This window comes from Chiloscyllium plagiosum, chromosome 7 (genome assembly GCF_004010195.1).
Source record: "Chiloscyllium plagiosum isolate BGI_BamShark_2017 chromosome 7, ASM401019v2, whole genome shotgun sequence".
Taxonomy (NCBI): domain Eukaryota; kingdom Metazoa; phylum Chordata; class Chondrichthyes; order Orectolobiformes; family Hemiscylliidae; genus Chiloscyllium; species Chiloscyllium plagiosum.
The window spans coordinates 69,214,571-69,237,965 of record NC_057716.1 but is presented as its reverse complement, the minus strand read 5'-3'; the positions used below and the strand labels follow the sequence as shown (position 1 = coordinate 69,237,965).

The window sequence follows — 23,395 nt, the reverse complement described above, 5'->3', positions numbered from 1 at the left end:
CTGAGTTTAGACTGCATCAGTGGCAGCAAGCTACCCCAGCACAGATTCTAGCGTACCTTTACTTTTCTGGGGTAAGCATGGTACCTGAGGACTGGCCACTTTGTGGTTGGTTGGGTTTGCAGGCAGCAGCAAAAAGGCATCACAGAGTCATTGACAAGGTGGAACCAGCATCGAGAGTTGCAACTCTGATGTTGGTTGGTCTGGTACAGGTGACAGAAGAGAATCAGCACAGTGGCAAAAGATAGCACCTGAACAGTGGTGATTTTAATGTTGTTTAGGTCTGGTGTAGACATTGGTGAGGCAGTGGAGAGAGGGAGGGTGACGCAGGCATTGATGAGGAGGTGCTGGATCAGGACTGATGCACTTTCTTTAAACTATCTTTCTTTCTTATTCTTAAAACTATTCAAGCACTGGATCTTGAAAAAGCTTTTACCATTACTAAATTACACACTACCAACATGCTAGTGACCACTGACCAGAAACTGAACTTCATGATACAAATACTAGGCTACAACGTCAGAAACTAGGAATCTTGCAGCAACTGATTCACCAAAGCTTGTCCACTCGCAGCAAGGCATAAATCTGAAGTGTGATGGAAAACTCCCCCACTTGCAGCTTTAACACTCAAAGGTGACACCATCTGGGACAAAACAGCTCACTTGATTGGCACCATATCAACAAACATTTACTCCCTCCATCATTCAGCAGTTGGGTGCACCATCTACAAGATGCATTGTTGAAATTCACCAAGATCCTGCAGACTGCACTTTTGAAACTAACGAACACCAGCACCTAGATGTGTAAGGTGAACAGATACAATTGCAATATTTAAAAGACATTTGGATAAGTGTATGAATAGAAACGGTCTGGAGGGATACGCGCCATGAACAGGCAGGTGGGACTAGTTTAGTTTGGGATCATGCTTGGCATGGACTGGTTGGTATCCATGCTGCATAATTCTGTACAAAACATGCTGGAGAAATACAATAGGTGTAGCAACATTTTTTGGAATTCAGTTCCAAAGAGCCACAATGAGCTCGAAACATTAAATTGGTTTCTCTCACCATAGATACTGCCAAGTTTCCAAATGTCCTGTTTTCATCCCAGATCCCCATCTTCCACTGTACTTTGTTTTTTTTCTGCACATAGATTTCAATCAGTATTTTCATATTTTTATTTGCAGTACCTTGCTCCTACAATTAAGTTTCCTTGGGAACGCAATCATTTAAACCATTCCTCTTTAAAGTGAGCACAGCTACCGGCTGGGCAGACTGATGCATCAGAATGATACTCCTGGTAAACAGGAGAAAGTGAGGGCTGCAGATGCTGAAGAAAGGCTTATGCCTGAAACGTCAATTTTCCTGCTCCTCGGATGCTGCCTGACCTGCTGTGCTTTTCCAGCAACACACTCGACTCCCCATAAACAGGTAAAAACAATGACTGCAGATGCTGGAAACCAGATTCTGGATCAGTGGTGCTGGAAGAGCACAGCAGTTCAGGCAGCATCCGAGGAGCAGCGAAATCGATGTTTCGGGCAAAAGCCCCCATAAACAGCTCAACAAGTGGAAGGGAAGCATTAGAGTCAGTCCGTCCATTGCAAACTTAGCTAAAAGCTGCCAACAGACAGCAAGGCTCCTACATTGGGAAAATAGCATCCTGAGCCTCTTCGGGCGGACTGCATTCCCATTCTCCCAGCCCCAGATAACAAGGCGGACCAGCTGTGGGCTACAGCAAAAAGAATGTAAATATAGACTCTTCCTGCAGGGCCTCCCGTTGCTGAAGAGGAGAGTTTACCCCCAGGACGTTAGAAAGAAGACTCCGCACCTCGATAATGTTACCCTCCTGGTCGTACTGTGGTCCCAGTTTAGAACCCGTCCGGAGCCGAGAAAAAACCGAAACAGCCGCCATGTCTCCCGACACACCACGTGACTTCGCCGCCGCACCGCACTGTGGGATAGCTGGTGGTGTTGATCACGTGAGCGCGACACGTGGGCGGTGACGCGAATGAGCTGGCAGGTATGTGCCTGTTGCTGAGTCTCTCTTCCCCTGTCTATTTACATGGAGGAAATTTTCTTTGCATTCAAAATTGAACCTTTAAAATGTAATTAGGTGACGAAAGAAACAGTTGACCTTCGAAATGTATATTTTTTACAGTTCCATATTTGGGTTCCTCCAGAAAACGCTTACAAAGAATCCTGAGAGAACTGTAAGAGCTTTGTAACTACACCACAATACCCCAGAGTCCAACAAGTGACGATGTTACATGGATAAAATTGGGCATGGTAGTTTAAACTGCTTAAATTGTCCACAGTGTCCAGGGATGCATAGGTGAACATAGAACATTACAGTGCAGTACAGGCCCTTCGGCACTTGATGTTGCGCCGACCTGTCATACTAATCTGAAGCCCATCTAACTGACACTATTCCATGTACGTCCATATGCTTGTACAATGACGACTTAAATGTACTTTAAGTTGGCAAATATACTACCGTTGCAGGCAAAGTATTCCGTACCCTTACTACTCTCTGAGTAAAGAAACTACCACTGACATCTGTCCTCTATCTATCACTCCTCAATTTAAAGATATGCCCCCTCGTGCTCGCCATCACCATACTTGGAAAAAGACTCTCCATGTCCACCCTATCTAACCCTCTGATTATGTTATATGTCTCTATTAAGTCACCTCTCAACCTTCTCTCTAACGAAAACAGCCTCAAGTCCCTCAGCCTTTCCTCGTAAGACCTTCCTTCCATACCAGACAACAGTCCTAGTAAATCTCCTCTGCACCCTTTCCAAAGCTTCCACATCCTTCTTATAATGCAGTGATCAGAACTGTACATAATACTCCAAGTGCAGCCGGACCAGAGTTTCGTACAGCTGCAGCATAAACTCCTGGCTCCGGAACTCGATCCCTCTATTAATAAAAGCTAAAACATTGTATGCCTTCTTAACAATCCTGTCAACCTCGGTGGCAACTTTCAAGGATCTGTGTGCATGGACACCGAGATCTCTCTGCTCATCTACACTACCAAGGTGCAGTCGTCAGGGGTAAATGTAGACTAATAAGGTAGGGAAATGGGTTTAGGTAGGATACTGTTTGGAGGGTCGGTGTGGAGTTGTTGGGCCGAAGGGCCTGTTTCCACATTGTAGGGATTCTAACTAAGGCTAAAAACATGAAAACTAGAAACTGATATCAAACAAATTAAGTATGTGAAGGTGCACATTGTTAATTAATCACTGAATGGTGTCACATGATAGTCGATACATAGGACTTTGTTCCCGCCTCTGTAACTGGATCCTCGACTTCCTGATCTGCAAATCACAATCAGTCATAGAGATGTACAGCACGGAAACAGACCTGGAAACAAACTTGTCCATGCCAACCAGATATCCTAACCTAATCTAGTCCCAATTGCCAACACTTGGCCCATATCCCTCTAAACCTTTCCCATTCATATACCCCTTTATATGCATTTAAATGTTGTAATTGTACCAGCCCCCACCACTTCCTCTGGCAGCACATTTGTCACCACCCTCTACATGAAAAACCTGTACTTCAGGTCCCTTTTAATTTTTTCCACTCTCAATCTAAACCTATGCCCTCTAGTTCTGAACTCCTCCAATCCAGAGAAAAGAACTTGTCTGTTTGCCCTATCCATGCCCCTCATGATTTTATAAACCTCTATAAGGTCACCCCTCAGCCTCCGATGCTCCAGGAAAAACAGCCCTAGTCTATTCAGCCTCTCCCTGTAGCTCAAATCCTCCAATTCTGGCAACATCCTTGTAAATCTTTTCTGAACCATTTCAAGTTTTACAACAGCCTTCTGATAGAAAGGAGACCAAAATTGTACACAATATTCGAAAAGTGGCCGAACCAATGTCTTGTACAGCTGCAACATGACATCCCAACTCTTGTACTCAATACTCTGTCCAATAAAGGAAAGCATATCAAACGCCTTCTTCACTATCCAATCTACCTGCGACTCCACTTTGAAAGAACAATGTACCTGCAAGGTCTTCTTGTTCTACAACACTCCCCAGGACCTTATCATTAAGTGGATAAATCCTGCTCTGATTTGCTTTTCCAAAATGCAGCTCTTCACATTTATCTAAATTAAACTCCATATGCCACTTCTCAGCCATTGGTCCATCTGATCAAGATCCCATTGTACTTTGAGGTAACCTTCTTTGTTGTCCACTGTAGCTCCAATTTTGGTGTCATCTGCAAACTTCCAAATGATATCTCCTATGTTCACATCTAACTCATTTATATAAATGATGAAAAGCAGTGGATCCACCACTGATCCTTGTGGCACACTGCTGGTCACAGGCCACCAGTCTGGAAAGCAACTCTCGACCACCACCCTCTTTCTTCTACCTTCAAGCCAGTTCAGCATCCAAGTGGCTAGTTCCCCCTGTCTTCCATGATATCATAGAATCCCTACAGTGTGGAAACTGGCCACTTGGCCCATTAGGTTCACACCAACTCTGAAGAGTAACCCACCCAGACCCATTCCCTTACACTATTACTCTACATTTCCCCTGACTAATGCATCTCACCTACACATTCCTGAACACTATGGGACTTTTTAGCATGGCCAATTCACTTAACTTGCACATCTTTGAACTGTGGGAGGAAACCAGAACATCCGGAGAAAACCTATGCAGACACAGGGAGAATGTGCAAACTCCACACAGACAGTCATCCGAGGCTGGAATCGAATCCAGGTCACTGGCACTATGAGGCAGCAGTGCTTACCACTGAACCACTGTGCGCCCATTGTGGCTAACCACTTTACCATAAGGAACTTTGTTCAACACCTTACTGATGTCCATATAGATCACGTCCACTGCTCTGCTCTCATCAATCCTCTTTGTTACTTCTTCAAAAACTCAGTCAAGTTTGTGAGACATGGTTTCCCATGCACAAAGCCATGTTGACTATCTCTAATCAGTTCTTTCCTTTCCAAATGCAAATAAAAGCTGTCTCTCAGGAATTTCCTCCAACAACTTGCCCACCACCGATGTTAGGCTCACCGGTCTAATATTCCCCAGCTTTTCCTTACCACCTTTCTTAAATAGTGCCATTGCGTTAGCCAACCTCCACTCTTCTGGCACTTCACCTGTGACTATTAATTAGCCAAATATCTCAGCAAGGGGCTCTGCAATCACTTTCCTAGCTTTCCACAGAGTTCTAGGGTACATCTGATCGGGTCCTGGGGATTTATCCACTTTTATGCACTTCAAGACCTCCAGCACCTCCTTCTCTGTATTATGAACATTTTTCAAGATGTCACCATCTATTTCCCCACATTCTATGTCTTCCATGTCCTTCTCCACAGTAAATACTGATGTAAAGTACTCATTTAGTATTTCCCCTATCTCCTGTGTTTCCACATAAGGCTGCTCTTTGATGGGCCCTATTCTTTCCCTAGTTACCCTTTTGTCCTTAATATATTTATAAAATAACTTTGGATACAGTGGCAGTGGGCGGCACAGTGGCAGTGGGCAGCACGGTGGCACAGTGGTTAGCACTGCTGCCTCACAGCGCCAGAGACCTGGGTTCAATTCCCGCCTCAGGCGACTGACTGTGTGGAGTTTGCACATTCTCCCTTTGTCTGCATGGGTTTCCTCCCACAGTCCAAAAATGTGCAGGTTAGGTGAATTGGCCATGCTAAATTGCCTGTAGTGTTAGGTGAAGGGGGGAATGGGTTTGGGTGGGTTGTGCATCGGTGTGGACTTGTTGGGCTGAAGGGCCTGTTTCCTCACTGTAAGTTATCTAATCTAAAAAATTTGTCAAAGCCATCTCATGTCCCCTTCTGATTGCCCTCTTATTTATGCTCCTACTGCCTTTATTCTCTTCTAAGGATTCACTCAGTTTCGGCTGTCTACATTTGACATCCTTCCTTCTTTTTCTTAATTAAAACCTCAATTTCCCCAGTCATCCAGCATTCCCTACACCTACCCACCTTGCCTTTCACCCTAACAGGAATATACTGTCTCTGGATTCTCGTTATCTCACTTTTGAAGCCTTCCCATTTTCCAGCTGTCCCTTTACTTGCGAACATCTGCCCCCATCAACTTTTAAAAGTTCTTGCCTAATATTGTGAAAATGGGCCTTCCTCCAATTTAGAACTTCAACTTTTAGATTTGATCTATTCTTTTCAATCACTACTTTAAAACTAATACAATTATGGTTGCTGGCCCCAAATTGCTCCCCCACTGACACCTCAGTCACTTGACCTGCCTTATTTCCCAAGAGTAGGTCACGCTTTGCAGTTTCTCTGATAGGTACATCCACATACTGAATCAGAAAAGTTTATTGTACATACTTGACAAATTCCTCTCCATCTGAACCCTTAACACTATGGCAGTCCTAGTCTATGTTTGGAAAGTTAAAATCCACTACCACAACGACCCTATTATTCTTACAGATAACTGAGAAATTTGTTTCTCAATTTCCCACTGACTATTGTGGGGTGTATAATTCAGTCCCAATAAGGTGGTCATCCCTTTCCTATTTGTCAGTTCAGGATAGGCGACAACCCATCCTCCACAATTATTCTCAATACCGGTGCCCTGCAAGGCTGCTTACTCAGCCCCTTACTACTTGTACACACAACTGTGTGGCCAAATTCAGCCCCTAATTCCATTTACAAATTTGTAATGACACTACCCTAGTGGGTCGGATCTCTAACAAATGAGGCAGAGTGTAGGAAAGAGATAGATATCTTAGTGGCATAGTGTAAAGAACAATCTCTGCCTCAATGTCAGCAAAATGAAATCAACTTCACAAAGTGAAATGCAGGACATATCCTTGGTCTGTATCAGTGATGCTTAGGTGGAGGTGGTCAAGAGCTTCATGTTTCTAAGAGTAAATATCATCAATGACCTATCCTGGTCCATTCACGTTGAAACTACAGTCAAGAAAGGACACCAGTGGATGAATTTAAAGCTAGACTCACCTCTGTTTTACAGTGTCATAGCTCACTCCTACTACACCTGACTATTATTTACAATCTGAAGGTTTCTCAGTTCAGTGAATGGACTGCTTGGTGTCCTCAGGCAAGGCAAGGTACTGTGGGGTCTACCTCCTAATCAACACCTCATGGTGCTCAGATGTGGTGGCCCTACTGCCCGAACAGAGAATGTGTTGCAGTAAAGTGCCGTTCCTATTACCTACCATGCAAATTCACCTCCGCTATCCTGGCAGCGGTCAACATTCACTCCACATAGAAGTGAAGAGTGCACTTGATGAAGTATACAGTGCTACAAACAATATTGAGACAGAATACCCTGAGACCTTATTCATTGTAGCCTTCAATCAGGTCAAACTCAAGAAAGTGTTACAAAATAGCATCAACATGTCTCCTGTCCCATCAGAGGTACAAACATCCTTGATCACTGCAGTACAGCCATCAAAGACACCTACTACTCCATCCCATGCCCACATTTTGGAAAATCAGATAACAATGCTGTGTTCCTTCTTTTGGCTTAGGATTAGAAATTAAAGCATGAAGACCCAGTCAGAAGGTAGTGCAGTGTTGGTCTGAGGCAACAGAAGTGCTTCTATGGCTCTGCTCAGAGTCGATAGACTTGTCCATATTCAAAGACTTAATGGCCAACCTCAAGGAATTTGCCACTATTGTTATAGACTTCATTAGGAAGTGTGTAGATGACTGTGTGCAAAGATGTGGATCCCAATATTCCCCAACTGGAAACCATGGATGAACTGGGAAATGCACTCCCACTGAAGTCCAAATCTGAGACTTACAAGTCAGACAAACCTGACCTATACAGGAAATCCGGGTACAACCTTTGTAAGGCCATCAGAGATACCAAGAGGCAAAATGAAACTAAGCTTGAAATCCAGACCAACCACACAGACAACCATCATCTGTGGCAAGGCTTACATGACATAACAGGCTACAAAGTGAAGTCGAGCATATTTGCGTGCAACAGTACATCCCGACCTGAAAAGTTCAATGCATTCTATGTTCACTTTGAACAGAAGGTCAGTGAAACATGCCACCTATCCCAACAACCTCAGATGCACCTGTACTCACAGTCACAGCCACAGACGTTAGAACCACCTTCTTGAGAGTGAACCCACAGAAAGCGACTGGCTTGGATGGAGTCCCTAGCTTTGCACTCAGATCCTGTGTAGACCAGCTGACTGCAGTACGAGCAGACACTTTTAATCTTTCCTTACTACAATCTGAAGCCCCCACCTGATTCAAGAAGACTAACACCTGTCAGTGCCAAATGAAAAACCATGCAGAATGCCTCAATTATTGGAATTTAGGAGCATTAGATGGGATCTTGTAGAAAATTTAAAATTATGAATGGAATAGATAATATAGAAGTAGGGAGATTGTTTGCACTGGTGGGTGAAACTAGAACTACGGAGTATAACCCCAAAATAAGGAGGAGCAGATGTAGGACTGAGTTGAAGAGGAACTTTTTTACCCAAAAGGCTGTGAATCTGTGGAATGTCCTGTTCAGTGAAGCAGTTAAGGCAGCCTCACTGAATGTTTTTTAAGGCAAAGGTAGATTTTTGAACAGTAAAGGAATTAAGTGTTCTGGTTAGTGGGCGGGTAAGTGGAGCTAAGTCCATGAGTAGGTCAGCCATGATTGTATTGAATGGAGGAGCAGATGGCCTACTCCTGCTCCTATTTCTTATGTTCTTATGTTAGTATTATGAAGTGCTTCGAAAGGTTAGTCATGGCATACATCAACTCCAGCCTACCAAATTGTGTTGCAATTCGCCTGCGGGTGAATCAGGATCATGGTAGATGCCATTTCCCTGGCCCTACACTCATCCCTAGAACATCTGAAGAACAAGGATATCTACATCAAGCCTTGTATATTGGCTACAGTCCTGCCTTCAACACCATAATTACAAATAAACTCATCTCTAAGCTCAGAGACCTAGGTCTCAACTCCCCTTTCTATAACTGGATCCTAGACTTCCTGACCCATAGACTACAACCATGAAGAATAGGTGACAACTCCTCCATCATAATCCTCAATGCTGGTGTCCTACAAAGATTGTGTACTCAGCCCCCTGCTGTACTCCTTATGTACTCATGACTATGTGGCCAAGTTCCACTGCGATTCCATTTAAAAGGTTGCTGACAACACTACTATGTAGGTCGGATCTCAAACAACGATGAGACAGAACAGAAGAAAGAGTTTGAATGCGTAGCAGAATGCTGTAAAGACAACAATCTCTCTATCAATGTCAGGAAAACAAAGTAGCTGGTCATTGACTTCAGAAAGCAGAGTGGAAGGCAACCCCCTGTCTGTATCAATGGTGCTGAGGTGGAGATGGTCAAAAGTGTCAAGTTCCTGGGGATAATGATCATCAACAATCTGTTCTGGTCCACTCATGTCAATGTGATGGTTAAGAAAGCACAACAATGTCTCTACTTCCTCAGGAGGCTAAGGAAATTTGGCATGTCCACAAGGACTCTTACCAAGATTTATAGATGCACCATAGAAAGCATCCTACCTGGATGCATCATAGCATTGTCTCTTCGCAAGACTGTAAGAAACTACAGACAGTCATGAACACAGCCCATCATACAAAGCAGCCTTCCATCCATTGACTCCCAGCTATACTTCCTGCTGCCTCTCAAACGCAACCAACATAATAAAAAACCAACCCCACCAAACTCTCTTCCGTCAGGCAAAAGATATAGAAGTTTATATACACATATGAACAGATTTAAGAACAGCTTCTTCCCTGCTGTCTTTCAGACTCACGAATGGACCTTTCATATATTAGAGTTGAACTTTCTCTGCACCTTCTCTGTAGCTGTAAATATTCTGTATTCTATTCTATTATCCTGATGTACAAGTGCAAGATCATTTATCCGAACATCCAAAAATCGAAAAGCTGTAAAATCCGAGGGTTTTTTGTGAAGTTTTTCTCTCATTAACAAGGTTAAACTGTCACATTCTGAAAACCGAAACATTCTGAATTCTGAAGAACGGCTGGTCCCGAGCATTTTAGATAAAGGATCTTGTACCTGTACTTATGTAAATATGATTTGTCTGGTTAACACGCAAAACATTACTTTTTGCTGTATCTTGGCACATGTGACTGTAATAAATCAAATAAAATCAATTGCAAGTTGGAAAATACAGATTCTTCTCTGTCTAATTATATCTCTCCATTACTTTCCTTGACCTGTTTGATAGATTATTTTGACAGACTGTCATCCAATATGAAGTTTTGAGAAAGCTGCAATTTTTCCAGCTAAACAAAGTCACTTTGACACAATTCTTGCCTTTCTTTTTATCCTGGTCACTGTATCAGATTAAATCAGACTTGTCACAACTTCGCATCACATTGAGTCATGCATTGAACTCGCATCCTCATTTCCTCTGTCACACAAAATGACAACTCTTATTTTCATAACATGGTTCATCTCCACTCCTATCTAAGTCCTAATTCAGAGACTTGAGGACACTGCACTGCAAGACCAAGGGAGTACTGCAGTGTCTGAGGCTTTAACCAACATACAATTTGCTTTTTCAAGTGGATGTAAAGATCAATGGCATTTTTTTAAGGTTTTGTCCCAGTGTCACTTTCCGTCCCTTAACAGGCATCACTAAAAAAAAAATTGGTCACTTATTGCTGTTTGGAATATTGCTGTGTGAAAATGGCTATTGCACTATCCTACATTATACCAGTAATTGCAACATTGATTTTTCTTTGCCTCATGAGCAAGGTTGTGCTATTTCATGGACACCACATACATTTATTCCAGTAATGTTCCTCAGTTTGCCTTCTGTTCTCTACATCAAATTCCAAATACTTAATCCTTTAAAACTAAGATCATCAAGATCTCTAAACTAAAACAAAGAAGTATGGATGCTGGAAATCTGAACCAAAAGCAGAAACCACTGCAGAAATTAAGCAGGTCTGGCAGCTTTTCTCTGGTGGAGAGAAAGCAGAGTCAGTGTTTTGGGTCCAGTGCCTTATCATCAGAACTGCTTTTGTCAAATCAAATTCTCTGCTGCCTGTATCCCTCCTCCTCTTTCAGCCCTTTTATCACTAACCTACATTAGCTTTCAGTTCCCTGATACTTGAAATATAAATTTCTCATCTTCATATTGGGAATCATTCATAGCTTGGGTCTTCCCTTTCTCTGAAAAATACAATGGCATCACAATCTGCACCACCAAGCCCACTTTAGAACTCTATAATGTGCCTGATTTCCAACCTGGATTAAATGCTATGTTGCATTTTGTGTATCAATGAAGATGTTTAAAATTGAGCCACAGGCCTTATGACATTTTACATAATAACCTATTGTACCTGTTTAACTTCTGCATTTGAACAAAGGCCCAAAGTTATGTAACAGGAGGTAATTTGGAGTGGACAATGGATAGAAGAACATGGAGGTAATTACTTTTGCTGGAGTCAGAAAACAAACCTGTTCTTTCTGTATAAACAAGAAGGATTTTCAAAATGTATTACTAAAAACTTGAATTTAGTTCCCAACTGTAGTAGCCCCTGAATAACTTGATCTGGCCAGACCTATAGGGAGAGTGGAGTATCATGTGTACTTACTTAAACAATGTGTGGAGCTCTGCTCTGAAATTCATAAAATGTTCACTATTTGAAAACCATATCAGTCTTACAATTGGGTCTATAGGAGAGAGGAGAAAGTGAGGTCTGCAGATGCTGGAGATCAGAGCTGAAAATATGTTGCTGGAAAAGCGCAGGAGGTCAGGCAGCATCCAGGGAACAGGAGAATCGACGTTTCGGGCATAAGCCCTTCTTCAGGAATCCGAAGTGTCGATTCTCCTGTTCCCTGGATGCTGCCTGACCTGCTGCGCTTTTCCAGCAACACATTTTCAGCTCTATAGGAGAGAGAGAGAGAGGAGGAATGGGTAAGATAAAGAGGAATCAGAGAAAGAGGGAGGAGGTCAATTCTATCAATATTAATTTTAAGTAGCTTGACATTCTCATTGAGGTGGCCTTAGACTCAATTCTGAGCAGGTACTTATTAGTTTGCAGTTGTGCTGCATGTTTGTGTACTTTCCAAAAGTTTTGTAACAATGCAGTTCTGACGTTCATTCTTCTTAGTCAAAAGTGTCACGCTGGAAAGGAACAGCAGGTCAGGTAGCATCAGACGAACAGGAATTGATTTTCTTTAGCCCATAAAAGAGATAACATTTCTTAGTTAAATATTACATATCATGAAATAAAAACAGAATTGGAAAAACTCAGCAGGTCTGGCAGCACCTGGATAAAGTGATAGGTTTAACATATGACACTAAATGTGTATCTCAGGATTTGAGATGTACAACGTTCCTTGGTCTGCTGTTGTTGCTGCATCTCCAATCTCCCTTAACATTTCCTGACCTGCCCTTCTGTTCCATTTGCTGCTCTCCCCTTTTCAACACCATAAAACCCAGAATGTTTTCACCTCCCTTCACTTTGGGCTTGAAATATTAATTGTTTTTGTCTCCAAAGTTGCTTCCAATCTTGCTGAGATTTTCCAGCACTTTCTGTTTGTATTTCAGATCTCTATTGTTCACATTTTTTGCTTTTATTGTATGTAAAGACTTATAAATATAAATATTTTGTTTCATTGGTGTTCAATCTTTAAAAAAAAAACTTTTGCCTCAGGTAATGTTTTCGATCTTTTATGTGAATGATTACAAAGGTTTTTGTGTGTGAACCTTTGCAGTGATTGACAGAAAATTGCAGCTGAATGGGTAGCAATTGCAGTTAGCATGGGAAGTAATACTTCCCCCAGGATCAAATACTATACCCGACAGTGGACTGCAATGTCAATCAACTTCATCTTTGAAGGTTCAATACAGCAGATGCCACTGCACTCTTATAAAGCAAGTTTATTTCCCAGAACAAGTAACTAAAATACAACTTATGATCACTATACTTTAAAACAGATACTCAGTTTTAAAGGGGTATGATGCAAAATCAGGAAAACCTATCAAACCAGAAATTGCTTTTGATTTTTCCATATTGTCATAATAATGTGATCTCATCATATTTTACCATGTGCCTTGTATATTGGGATTATTACAATTCATGCCTAGAGTGTCAGAGACAGGGCAGCAGTGATTGACATTTTCCCACTGAGACAAAATGCTGTTAAAGAAATCGGTTTTGCTATTTGTCACAAGTGTCAGACAATTTAAAACCCCAGAGAAGAAAAATGCTCGAGGGCAGAGTTATGAGGATCTTACAGGCTGAGTGATAAGGGATTGGACTGCATTCAACTTGTCTTAAATAATATGCAAATACCACAGCTGATGCATATGAGGCACAATGTATAATGCAATAATAATTAGAAAAAGACTGACTACGTGGCGTTTTCCTGCCCATCTTCTAACATTGACAGAGAAACTGCTAACATTCTAGAAAAAATGGGTTAAACAACATTTTGAAATATATGCAGAACAATCCCTTGGAAATTCACTATCCCCCACATTCATCTTACAATTGAAGATGATGACATTTTCTTATGCACAGATCAAGCAGTGCAGTAAATTCTGGATAGCATATTTAGATTAAGTTATATTATAGACATTTTTATTGACATAAACCTCATCTCCAAGTAACATTACATAGCGTTGTTTATTTATTTTTATCTATTCATATGATGTAGACGTTGCTTGAAAGAGCAGCATGTATTATCCATCCCCAGGAGGCATTGAGAAGATGAAATTGAGCTGCCTTCTTGAATTGATGCAGTCTTTGTGTTGTAAGTACTCTCACAATGATGTTAGGGAGGGAGTTCCAGGATTTTGACCCAGCCACGATGAAAGAAAAATGATGTAGTTCCAAGTCAAATGGTGAGTGATTCAGACGGAAAGTTGTAGATAGTAGTGTGTGTATGTTTACCCTTTATCATTCAAGATGGTAGAGGGTGCAGATCTAAAAAAATATGATTTAAGAAGCCTTAGTGAGTTGCAGCAACATATCTCATAGTACACAGTGCAATAGTGAGGATGCCAGTGGTGCAGGGAGTGAATATTTTAGGTGATGAACAGAGTGTCAGTCAGGAGAGTTGCTTTATTCTGGATAATGGTGAGGTACCTGAGTGATGTTTGAACTTCGCTCAACACAGAAAATAGACAGAATTCCATCACACTCCTGACATGCGGACAGTGCTTTCAGATATTAGACTCTTACCACACTATTTATGGTTACTCTAATTTGGTTTTTGGTCAACAGTGATCAGGATACTCATAGATCCATAGAAAATCTACAGCACAGAAAGAGGCCATTATCCCATCATGTCTGCATCGGCTACAGAAACTAGCCTTGCAGTTACAGATTTTCAGATTCAGATCAAGATTCCCCTTAAATGAATGATGTTTTTATCTTCCCACCATTGGATTCCAGGTCCACCATCCTCTGGTGAAAACATTTTTCCTTATGTCCACTCTATTTCTTCTATCATCTACCTTAACTTTGTGCCCCAGGTAATTGAGCCATCAATTTGGGGAAACTGACTTTATAAAAACCCCTCATTATTTTGTACACCTAAATTCATCATCCTTACCCACCTTTGTTCGAAGAAAAACATAGCCTAATTGATCTTTCCTCATTGCTGCAATTTTCAAGCCCTGGTAACATTCTTGTAAACCTCCTCTGTATTCGAGAGCAATTATACCCTGCAATGCAGTGACCAAACTGTACACAAATTTCAGCTCTATCCTAAAATGTATCTTGTATACTTCCAGCATTACATACTACTTTTGTATTCAATACCATGCCCAATGAAGGAAAGCATCTGATAGTTCACCAGGGCAGCACCCGTCAGCTACTTCATCAACGATTTCCTTCCATTATAAAGTCAGAAGTGGGGGTGCTCACTTTTGATATTTAGGCTTGAGCTGACAACTGGCAAGTAACATTTGCACCATACAAATGCCAAGCAATGGCCATCTCCAACAAAAGAGATTAATCATTGCTCCTTGACATTCAATGACATAAGTGTCACTGAATTCCCCACTATTAACAACCGGAAGGTTACTGTTGACCAAAAACTGAACTGGATTTGTCATGTATGTACTGTGATTACAAGAGCATGTCAAAGGCTAGAAACCTTGCAGCAACTAACTCACTTCCTGACTTCCCAAAGGCAGTCCACCATCTACAAGGCACAAGTCAGGAGTGTAATGGAATGCACCTCACTTTTCTGAATGAATACAGTTCCAATAACAGTTGACGCTCTCCGGGACAAAACAGTGTGCTTGCTTGGCACCACACACACCCTTTACCACCTACAAGATGCATGGTTGAATTTCACGAAAGTCTCCTTCAATAGGATCTCCAACTCACAAGCACTGCCATATAGATGGACAAGAATAGCAGGTACATGAGAACACCATCATTTATCTGGAGATGCCGGTGTTGGACTGGGGTGGACAAAGTTAAAAATCACACAACACCAGTTTATAGTCCAACAGGTTTAAATGAAGCACACTAGCTTTCGGAGCGACGCTCCTTCATCAGGTGATTGTGGAGGGCTCGATCGTAACACAGAATTTATGGTAAAATTTGCAGTGTGATAGTGATAGTTTCACTTCTTTCATGTGTACCAATGTGTTCCTTCAACACATTGTCTAGCTATCACCATTGTTAACAGCTAACCCGAGAATGCAACTTTAAAAAAAGGGTTTTGTGATTTACACATGAAAGAAGTGAAACTATCACTGTATTTTAACAGATGAAAGGCTTAACAGACAATCAATTCTTCAATGTATAATTTCAGTTACATCACACTGCAAATTTTTGCTATAAATTCTGTGTTACGATCGAGCCCTCCACAATCACCTGATGAAAGAGCGTCGCTCCGAAAGCTAGTGTGCTTCCAATTAAACCTGTTGGACTATAACCTGGTGTTGTGTGATTTTTAACATCATTTATCTGCATGTTCCTCTGCTATAAATCATTGTTAATTTAATGCCACTGGGTCAAAAGCCTGGAACTCCCTCCATCATGAACCAAAATGGATGGCTAACAGTTCAAGAAAGCAGCTCGCCCAAGCTTCTCAGGGTAAATTAAGAATGGGTAGTAAATGTTGACCCAGCCAGCGACATCCACATCACATGAGTGACTAAAGAAATGTCTCTTCCTGTTTTGCCAACTTCAGGGACATGTGGACATCCATTCTAAGGTTTTTCACCTCCTCTCGCCATCTCAATAACCTCTCATTCATTGTGTGCTCCTTGCTTTGTTGGCCATCCTCAATGCATAACTTTTTTATTCTCCATCTTGAATTCAATTTGTAACTTTTCCACCCACTTAACCAAACCATTGATTTCATCTTGTTAATGACAGCATCTGCTTCATGATCAATGCCCTGGCCAATTTTTATGTCACATGAAAATTTACCAATCATGCTTCCTACATTTAAGTCTAAATCATTAACATATGATGCAAACAGCAAAGGACCCAAATTTGAGCCTTGTGTAACACCTCTGGAAACCACTTTCCATTTGCAAAAAAAATTTGTTGACCATTAAATTTATTTCTCATCATTAAGCCAATTTAAGATCCCGGTTGATACATACCCTAGTTCCCATGGTCTTTAAATTTTCACAATCTACCATATGGGACCTTGTCAAATGTCTTACTGAAATCCATGTACACAACATCCACCACAGTACCTTCATTAATCCTCTTTATTACCTACTCAAAATAATAATTTAAGCTAGTAAGATCCAGCTTTCCCTTAAAAAATATTGTGGACGATTTCATCGAACCATAGAATCCTACAGTGCAGAGGCAGGTCATTCAGCCCATCAAGTCCACACTGACCCTCCAAGAGCATCCCACCCAGACCCACCTCTCCACCCTTTAACTGTAACTCTGCAGTTCCCATGGCTAACCCATTCTGCCTGCACAATTTACCATGGCCAATCCACCTATACGGCACCTCTTTGGACTGTGGGAAGAAACTGGAGCACCCAGAGAAAATCCTTGCAGACATGGGGAGAACATGCAAACTCTACAAAGACAGTCACCTGAGGGTGAAATTGAACCTGGCTCCTGGTGCTGTGAGGCAGCATTGATAACCACTGAGCCACTTTATCAACCTTATTCAGCACAGTGCAATTGAATGTCAAGGGAAAGTGGTTAAATTTACTCTCATTTGAGTTGGCGATTGCTTGGCAGTTATGTGTTGCAAATGTTAATAGCCTGGATTTGGGTGTAGATTACTTGATTGCAGATTGTAAGATGGTAAAGGTGATAAGTTAGTATATAGTGCATTATGCTCAGCATCCTTGACAAATGTTATGATCGGGGAGGTATTATACCAACCAGAACATTTAATGTAGCGTTTGGACAAAAGAAGTCTACAAAATATAATGTTTTTAATTTTGCTGATTATTAAAGGATTATTAAAGGGATTATTACACTGGAGCAACAAGGCACTGGCCTTTTCTTATTTTACTGTCTGTATTGAGAAACATTCTTCATTCGTAAACCCATCATTTAACAAATGAAAGAGTCTTCTATTTGAGGCACCTTATACCAAGATAAAGCTTCACAAGTAATGGTGTGTTAATAGCAAATACAAAGAGTGAAACCTCAAAAGCAGTGTGATCCCTGTGTGCCTTTCCTCAAGTAATTGCAAAAATATACTTTGTTAATAAAAAATCTTTATTTACCTACACAGCTACTAAAGCAGGTCTGTACAGTCTTTGCATAAGAAGAAAAACAAACGTTGGAATCTGACATTCCCTGCAATTGCAAAAAACCAAAGACATTTCTTACTTATGCAGGGCACTATTTACATGCATTGAGGTAAAGAGAGGTTCTCACAACTGAATGGACTCCAATTGTACTTTGGTCGATGGTGGTCTTTCCCCACTGCACCTTAGTAACAACTTCCCCAAGCTTTTGTATATCTCTCGGAAGGTAGCCCTGGACCTTGAAATATGTCACTCTGCAACACTTGGTTGAGGTCAACTCTTTATACTGGAGCACCAACAAGTTTCGATTGGATCAAAGAACATCTTTCATGGAGCTGATCATCTTCCACGTGCAGTCAACGTTTATCTGGTTCTATGTCCCAGAGAGAAGCTCACAGAGTCCTGTGTCCCGGAGCTACTCTGAAGGAACTTTCAACAAAACCAATGTATCTCTCTCCAGACCTTCTTTGCAAAGGCACACTCCAAAGGAAGATCTATGACACTCTTTTTTTCCCCCACAACAATATTCAGGGTAGCACGTGGTGGCGGAGAGAGTCCGTGTGTACATGAAGGATCTCACAGGTAGTGTCCTTCTCACCAACAGCCAAGCCATGCCTTGGAGCTTGTTAGAGAATTCTTTTGATGAGACATTCTGCCAAATTACTTTGACAGTCTTCTCAGGGAACTACCTGACAGAATCAGCCCTCTTCCTTTCCCGCAGTGTCCCAAGGATGCTACATGCTGACCATTGCTAGATGAACGTGTGGTATGTCCCACCTCTCTATTTATAGGTTTTAGTTTCTTAAGGTGGGCGATGTCATTTCCAGTTCATTATTTTTCAAGGAAAGGTAGATGGGATCTAAATCGATGTATTTATTGATGGAGTTCTGGTTAAAATGTCATGCCTCTAAGAATTCGCGTATGTGTCTTTATTTTGCCTGTCCTAGGATGTGTGTGTTGTCCCAGTCAAAGTGATGTCTTTCTTTATCTGTATGTATGGAAACTAGTGAGAGTGGGTCATGTCTTTTTACATGGTGTCTGTCAGGGCATGGTCAATTTTTGATCTCCAGCTGGAGTGGAAGATTGCTCAGGTGACTGCAGTGGCACAGGTTCGGGGAATAGGCCAGCCCTGCACCACATACAACACTGAAAGCATGTCACACACTATGATCAATTTTTTTACCCGCAATAGAGAGCAAGCAATGCTCTGTTTTGCCCAGTTTCTGCCTCACCTTGGTAATACATTCCTCCTAAATTTTTGCATGTGCCCAGACCCCTCTGAAACATTTTCCCAGCGCCATTAGATAATCTGACCTGACAGTGAAGGGGATAAAGAATTGGTTGGCCCAATTCCCAAAGAACATGGCCTGGCTCTTGCCTCGATTGACCTTGGCACCTGAGGTCAGTTCAAACTGATCGCTAATGCTCGTGAGTCTGCACACTGAAAGTGGATCTGAGCAGTAAACACCAATATCATCTATGTACAAGGAGGCTTTGTCCTGCAGGCCTGTAATATCTGGAATAATCATCCCTCTCAGGCTCACATTCTTCCTGCTGGATTTGGCAAAAGGCTCTATACAACACACAAACAAGGTAGGAGAGAGTGGGCAGTCCTGCCTGTTTTTATTTCTGATCAGGAAGCTTTCTGATTCCAACCCATTGATTGAGACTACACTACTGATGTTGGCATACAGCGGTTGGATCCAATTGCAGATTATCTCCCCAAAGCCCATTTTGGAGCATACATCCATGTTCTTTGTACATAGTTCTTTGAAAGCTAGGTCATAGATACACAGGATGGTTAAGAAGGGGTTTTGGACCAGAGGGCACAGCCTCTGAGAAAGGGGACAACCTTTTCAAACTGAGATGAGGAGAAATATCTTCAGCTGGAGGGTGATTAATCAGTGGAGTTCACTGTCACAGAGTGCTGGAGAGGCCAAGACACTAAGTATATTTAAGTCAGAGATAGGGGTGGCACGGTGGCTCAGTGGTTAGCACTGCTACCTCACAGCACCAGGGATTCACGTTCGATTCCAGCCTCAGGTGACTGTGTGGAGTTTGCATGTTCCCCTCATGTCTGCGTGGGTTTCCTTTGGGTGCTCTGATTTCCTCCCACAATCCAAAGCTGTGCAGGTTAGGTGAATTGGCCATGGTAAATTGCTCATAGTGTTCAGGGATGTATAGGTCAGGTGCATGAGTCAGGGGTAAATGTGGGGGGCTGGGCCTGGGTGGGAAACTCTTTGGAGGGTCGATGTAGACTTGTTGGGCCAAAGGGCCTGTTTCCACACAATAGGGATTCTAATAAGTTTTTGATTAGTAAGGGGATCAGGGGTCATGTGGAGAAGGCAAGAGAGTGCAACTGAAAAACGTATCAGCCATGATTGAATGGCAGAGCAGATTAGATGGACCATATACCCTAATTTTGTTCCTATAACTTAAGGTTTTATGAACTTTGTAAAATCCTCCGTGCTAACCTCCAGGAGTTAATGCTAAATTTGTGTGAGTTTTCTCACAGACTCACCAATTAACAGCCTAACATTGTCACAAATTCTTACCTCTTAGATAGTGTCCCACACAGCACCATCACATCCCTGCATATGTCCTTACCTATCAACAGGATTGACAGAACAAAAGTGATAGCTCAGTGTTATACAGTCGGCAAGAAGTTACCCAGGAGTCGTTGACATTTACTGCATGAAGGTTCATGGTGTCAGGGCAAATATGGGCAAGGAAAACTGCTGCTGATTACCATCTATGCCCCCTTTCTTAGCTGATGAATCAGTGCTGCTCCATATTGAACACCATCTGGAGAAGCACTTTAATGTCCATTAACAAGAGTGTCTTAGCAACACCAGTGAACATAGTTGCTAGTATGGGACTCGAACTGGTGATGAAGGAACCAACTAGAGGGAAAAAACATACATGATCTAATCATCTGCCTGCCCTAGCTGTACCTGTCCATGTCAGGATCAGTAAGAGTGATCACTGTACAGTCCTTATGGATACAAAGTCTTGTCTATGCATTGAGAATACCCTACATTGTGTTACATGGCAGTATCACCAACTTTTAAATGGTATTGACTCAAACATACTCCAACATAGCCTATAACCTCATGACACTGCATATCCCCCACTCTACCACAACCAATAAGCCAGGGCATCAACCTGTTTTAATAAAGAGTGCAGGAGGGCATGTCAGATACAGCACCAAGGTAAAAACAATGACTGCAGATGCTGGAAACCAGATTCTGGATCAGTGGTGCTGGAAGAGCACAGCAATTCAGGCAGCATCCGATGAGCAGCAAAATCGATGTTTCGGGCAAAAGCCCTTTATTCCTGATGAAGGGCTTTTGCCCGAAACGTCGATTTTGCTGTTCATCGGATGCTGCCTGAATTGCTGTGCTCTTCCAGCACCACTGATCCAGATACAGCACCAATCCAACCTAAAAATTAAGTCTCATATGAGGAAGCTACAAAACAGGATACAACTTACTGCTTATAAAAATGGTATGCAAGTGATGTACAGAACTAAGTAATTCCACAGCTAACAGATCAGATCTAAGCTTTACAGCCCTGCTACATCTATTCATGACTGTGGTGGACAATTGAACAGTTTGCTGAAGCATGAGGTTCCACAAATATCCTCATTCTCTATGATGGGGAGACCAGTAAAACAGTGCAAATGATAAAGCAGAAGCATTTGCAGCAATCTTCAGCCAGAAGTACTAGGTAGATGATCTATCTCAGCTTTCTTCGGAGGCCTACAGCCCTACAGATACCATTCCACATGGTATCAAGAAATGGCTGCAGGCACTGGACACTGAAAAAGCTTTGGGCCCTGACAACATTATGGCAATAGAAATGAAGAAGTGTACTTCTAAATCTGATGCATCCGTAGTCAAAGTATTTTTGTACAGTTGTAACACTGGTCATGTTGAGAATTACTCAGATATGTCCTGTACATAAAAACTAGGACAAATCCAACATGACCAATTACTGCCCGTGCAATCAGTCTAAACCTCTGCACATAATAGGAGGCATCATTAACAGTGCTATCAAGCAGTCCTTGCTCAGCAATAACCTCACTGATGCCCAGTTTAGGGTCTGCAAAGACTACTCAGCTCCTGACCTCGTTACAGCTTAATCCAAAAGTGGAAGAAAGAACCAAATTCCAGAGGTGAGGTGACTGTGACTCACTTTTACATCAAGACTACATTTGACTGAGTGTGGCATCAAGGAGCCCTTGCAAAATTGGAATTACTGAGTATTAAGGATTAAACACCCATTGGCTGGAATCAAAACTGAAACAAAGGAAGATGAATATAATAGAATAGCAATTTATTGTCGTTTATGTCTATGAAAATACATTGAGATATTTATAAGTTGCCACAATCTGATATCATTTTAATTACAGAAATTATAAGAAGAAATAATCTAGACTAATTTAGGGCAAAGTTAATCTTTTATTCCTGCCACAGCTCCTGGGTTTCTAGAGTGCCCATGGGATGCCAGCACCGAAGCAGCCCTGAGGCTGCCAAAGCAAGGATTTCCAGAACAGACGCACTGCGCCACCACCACCGAAGCAAATACTAAAGCCACTGCATTGCTGCCATAGCAAGGATGGCAGACTGGGCCCAGCCAGTTACAATGTTGAAGATTTTGCCTTTTCAGTTGCTGCCCGAAGCCATCACATTGCCATCATAGCCGTAGGAATAAACCAGAACTTCTATAGCCATTGCTGAAACTGCTGCACCACACCAGGTGGAACAGACCAGACCCACCAACGATGAAGTCTTTGATAAAGCCGCGATCACTATGGCCATGAGGAATAGACATCTCGATCCACCACTGTTGCCCCTGCAGCAGACCTTTGAAAAAATAACAAGTACCATTTGCACCATGCAAATGCCTGAGAATGACCATCTCCAACAAGAGAGAATCTAACTATCACTTTTTGACTTTCAATTGCATTGCTACCACTGAATTCCTTACTTTCAATACCCTGGCAGTAACCATTGACTAGGTACTGAATCAAGGAGAAAGTGAGGTCTGCAGATGCTGGAGATCAGAGCTGAAAATGTGTTGCTGGAACAGCGCAGCAGGTCAGGCAGCATCCAGGGAACAGGAGAATCGACGTTTCGGGCATAAGCCCTTCTTCAGGAATGAGGAAAGTGTGTCCAGCAGGCTAAGATAAAAGGTAGGGAGGAGGGACTTGGGGGAGGAGCGTTGGAAATGCGATAGGTGGAAAGAGGTCAAGGTGAGGGTGATAGGTCAGACCGGGGTGGGGGCGGAGAGGTCAGGAAGAAGATTGCAGGTTAGGAAGGCGGTGCTGAGTTCGATGGATTTGACTGAGACAAGGTGGGGGAGGGGTACTGAATTGAGCAAACTATACAAATAAGGGCTACAAGAGCAGGTCTGAGGCAAGGAATTTTGCAGTGAGTAACTCACTTCTTAATTCCCCAAAACCTGTCCACCATCTACAAGACATAAACCAGCAATTTGATGGAATATTCACCATTTGCCTGAACGAGTACAACTTTGTCAATACTCAAGGATCTTGTCCCTATTAATTTAATTGGCACCACATCCACAAACGTCCATTCTATTCACCACTGATGCTCTGTAGTAGCAGAGTGTACCATTGACAAATTACATTACAGAAATTCACCAAGGGTCCTTAAGCAGCACCTTCCAAAC

The 23,395-nt window shown here is 42.1% G+C and overlaps 1 protein-coding gene across 4 annotated transcripts in view; it reads right to left on the bottom strand.

The window, feature by feature from the left end:
* The window catches only part of ccdc93 (coiled-coil domain containing 93), a 65,625-nt gene extending 63,668 nt beyond the window's left edge, over positions 1-1,957 (bottom strand). The window contains exon 1 of one of the 4 annotated variants that reach the window (XM_043694006.1): positions 1,825-1,957. In XM_043694006.1, the coding sequence (XP_043549941.1) occupies positions 1,825-1,908 (84 nt within the window). In that variant the 5' untranslated portion in view covers positions 1,909-1,957. Of the gene's footprint in view, positions 1-1,064; positions 1,325-1,824 lie in introns of those variants that run through there. The other 3 variants (XM_043694007.1, XM_043694004.1, XM_043694005.1) reach the window with 3 other exon arrangements.
* Between the last annotated feature and the right edge of the window lie 21,438 nt (positions 1,958-23,395).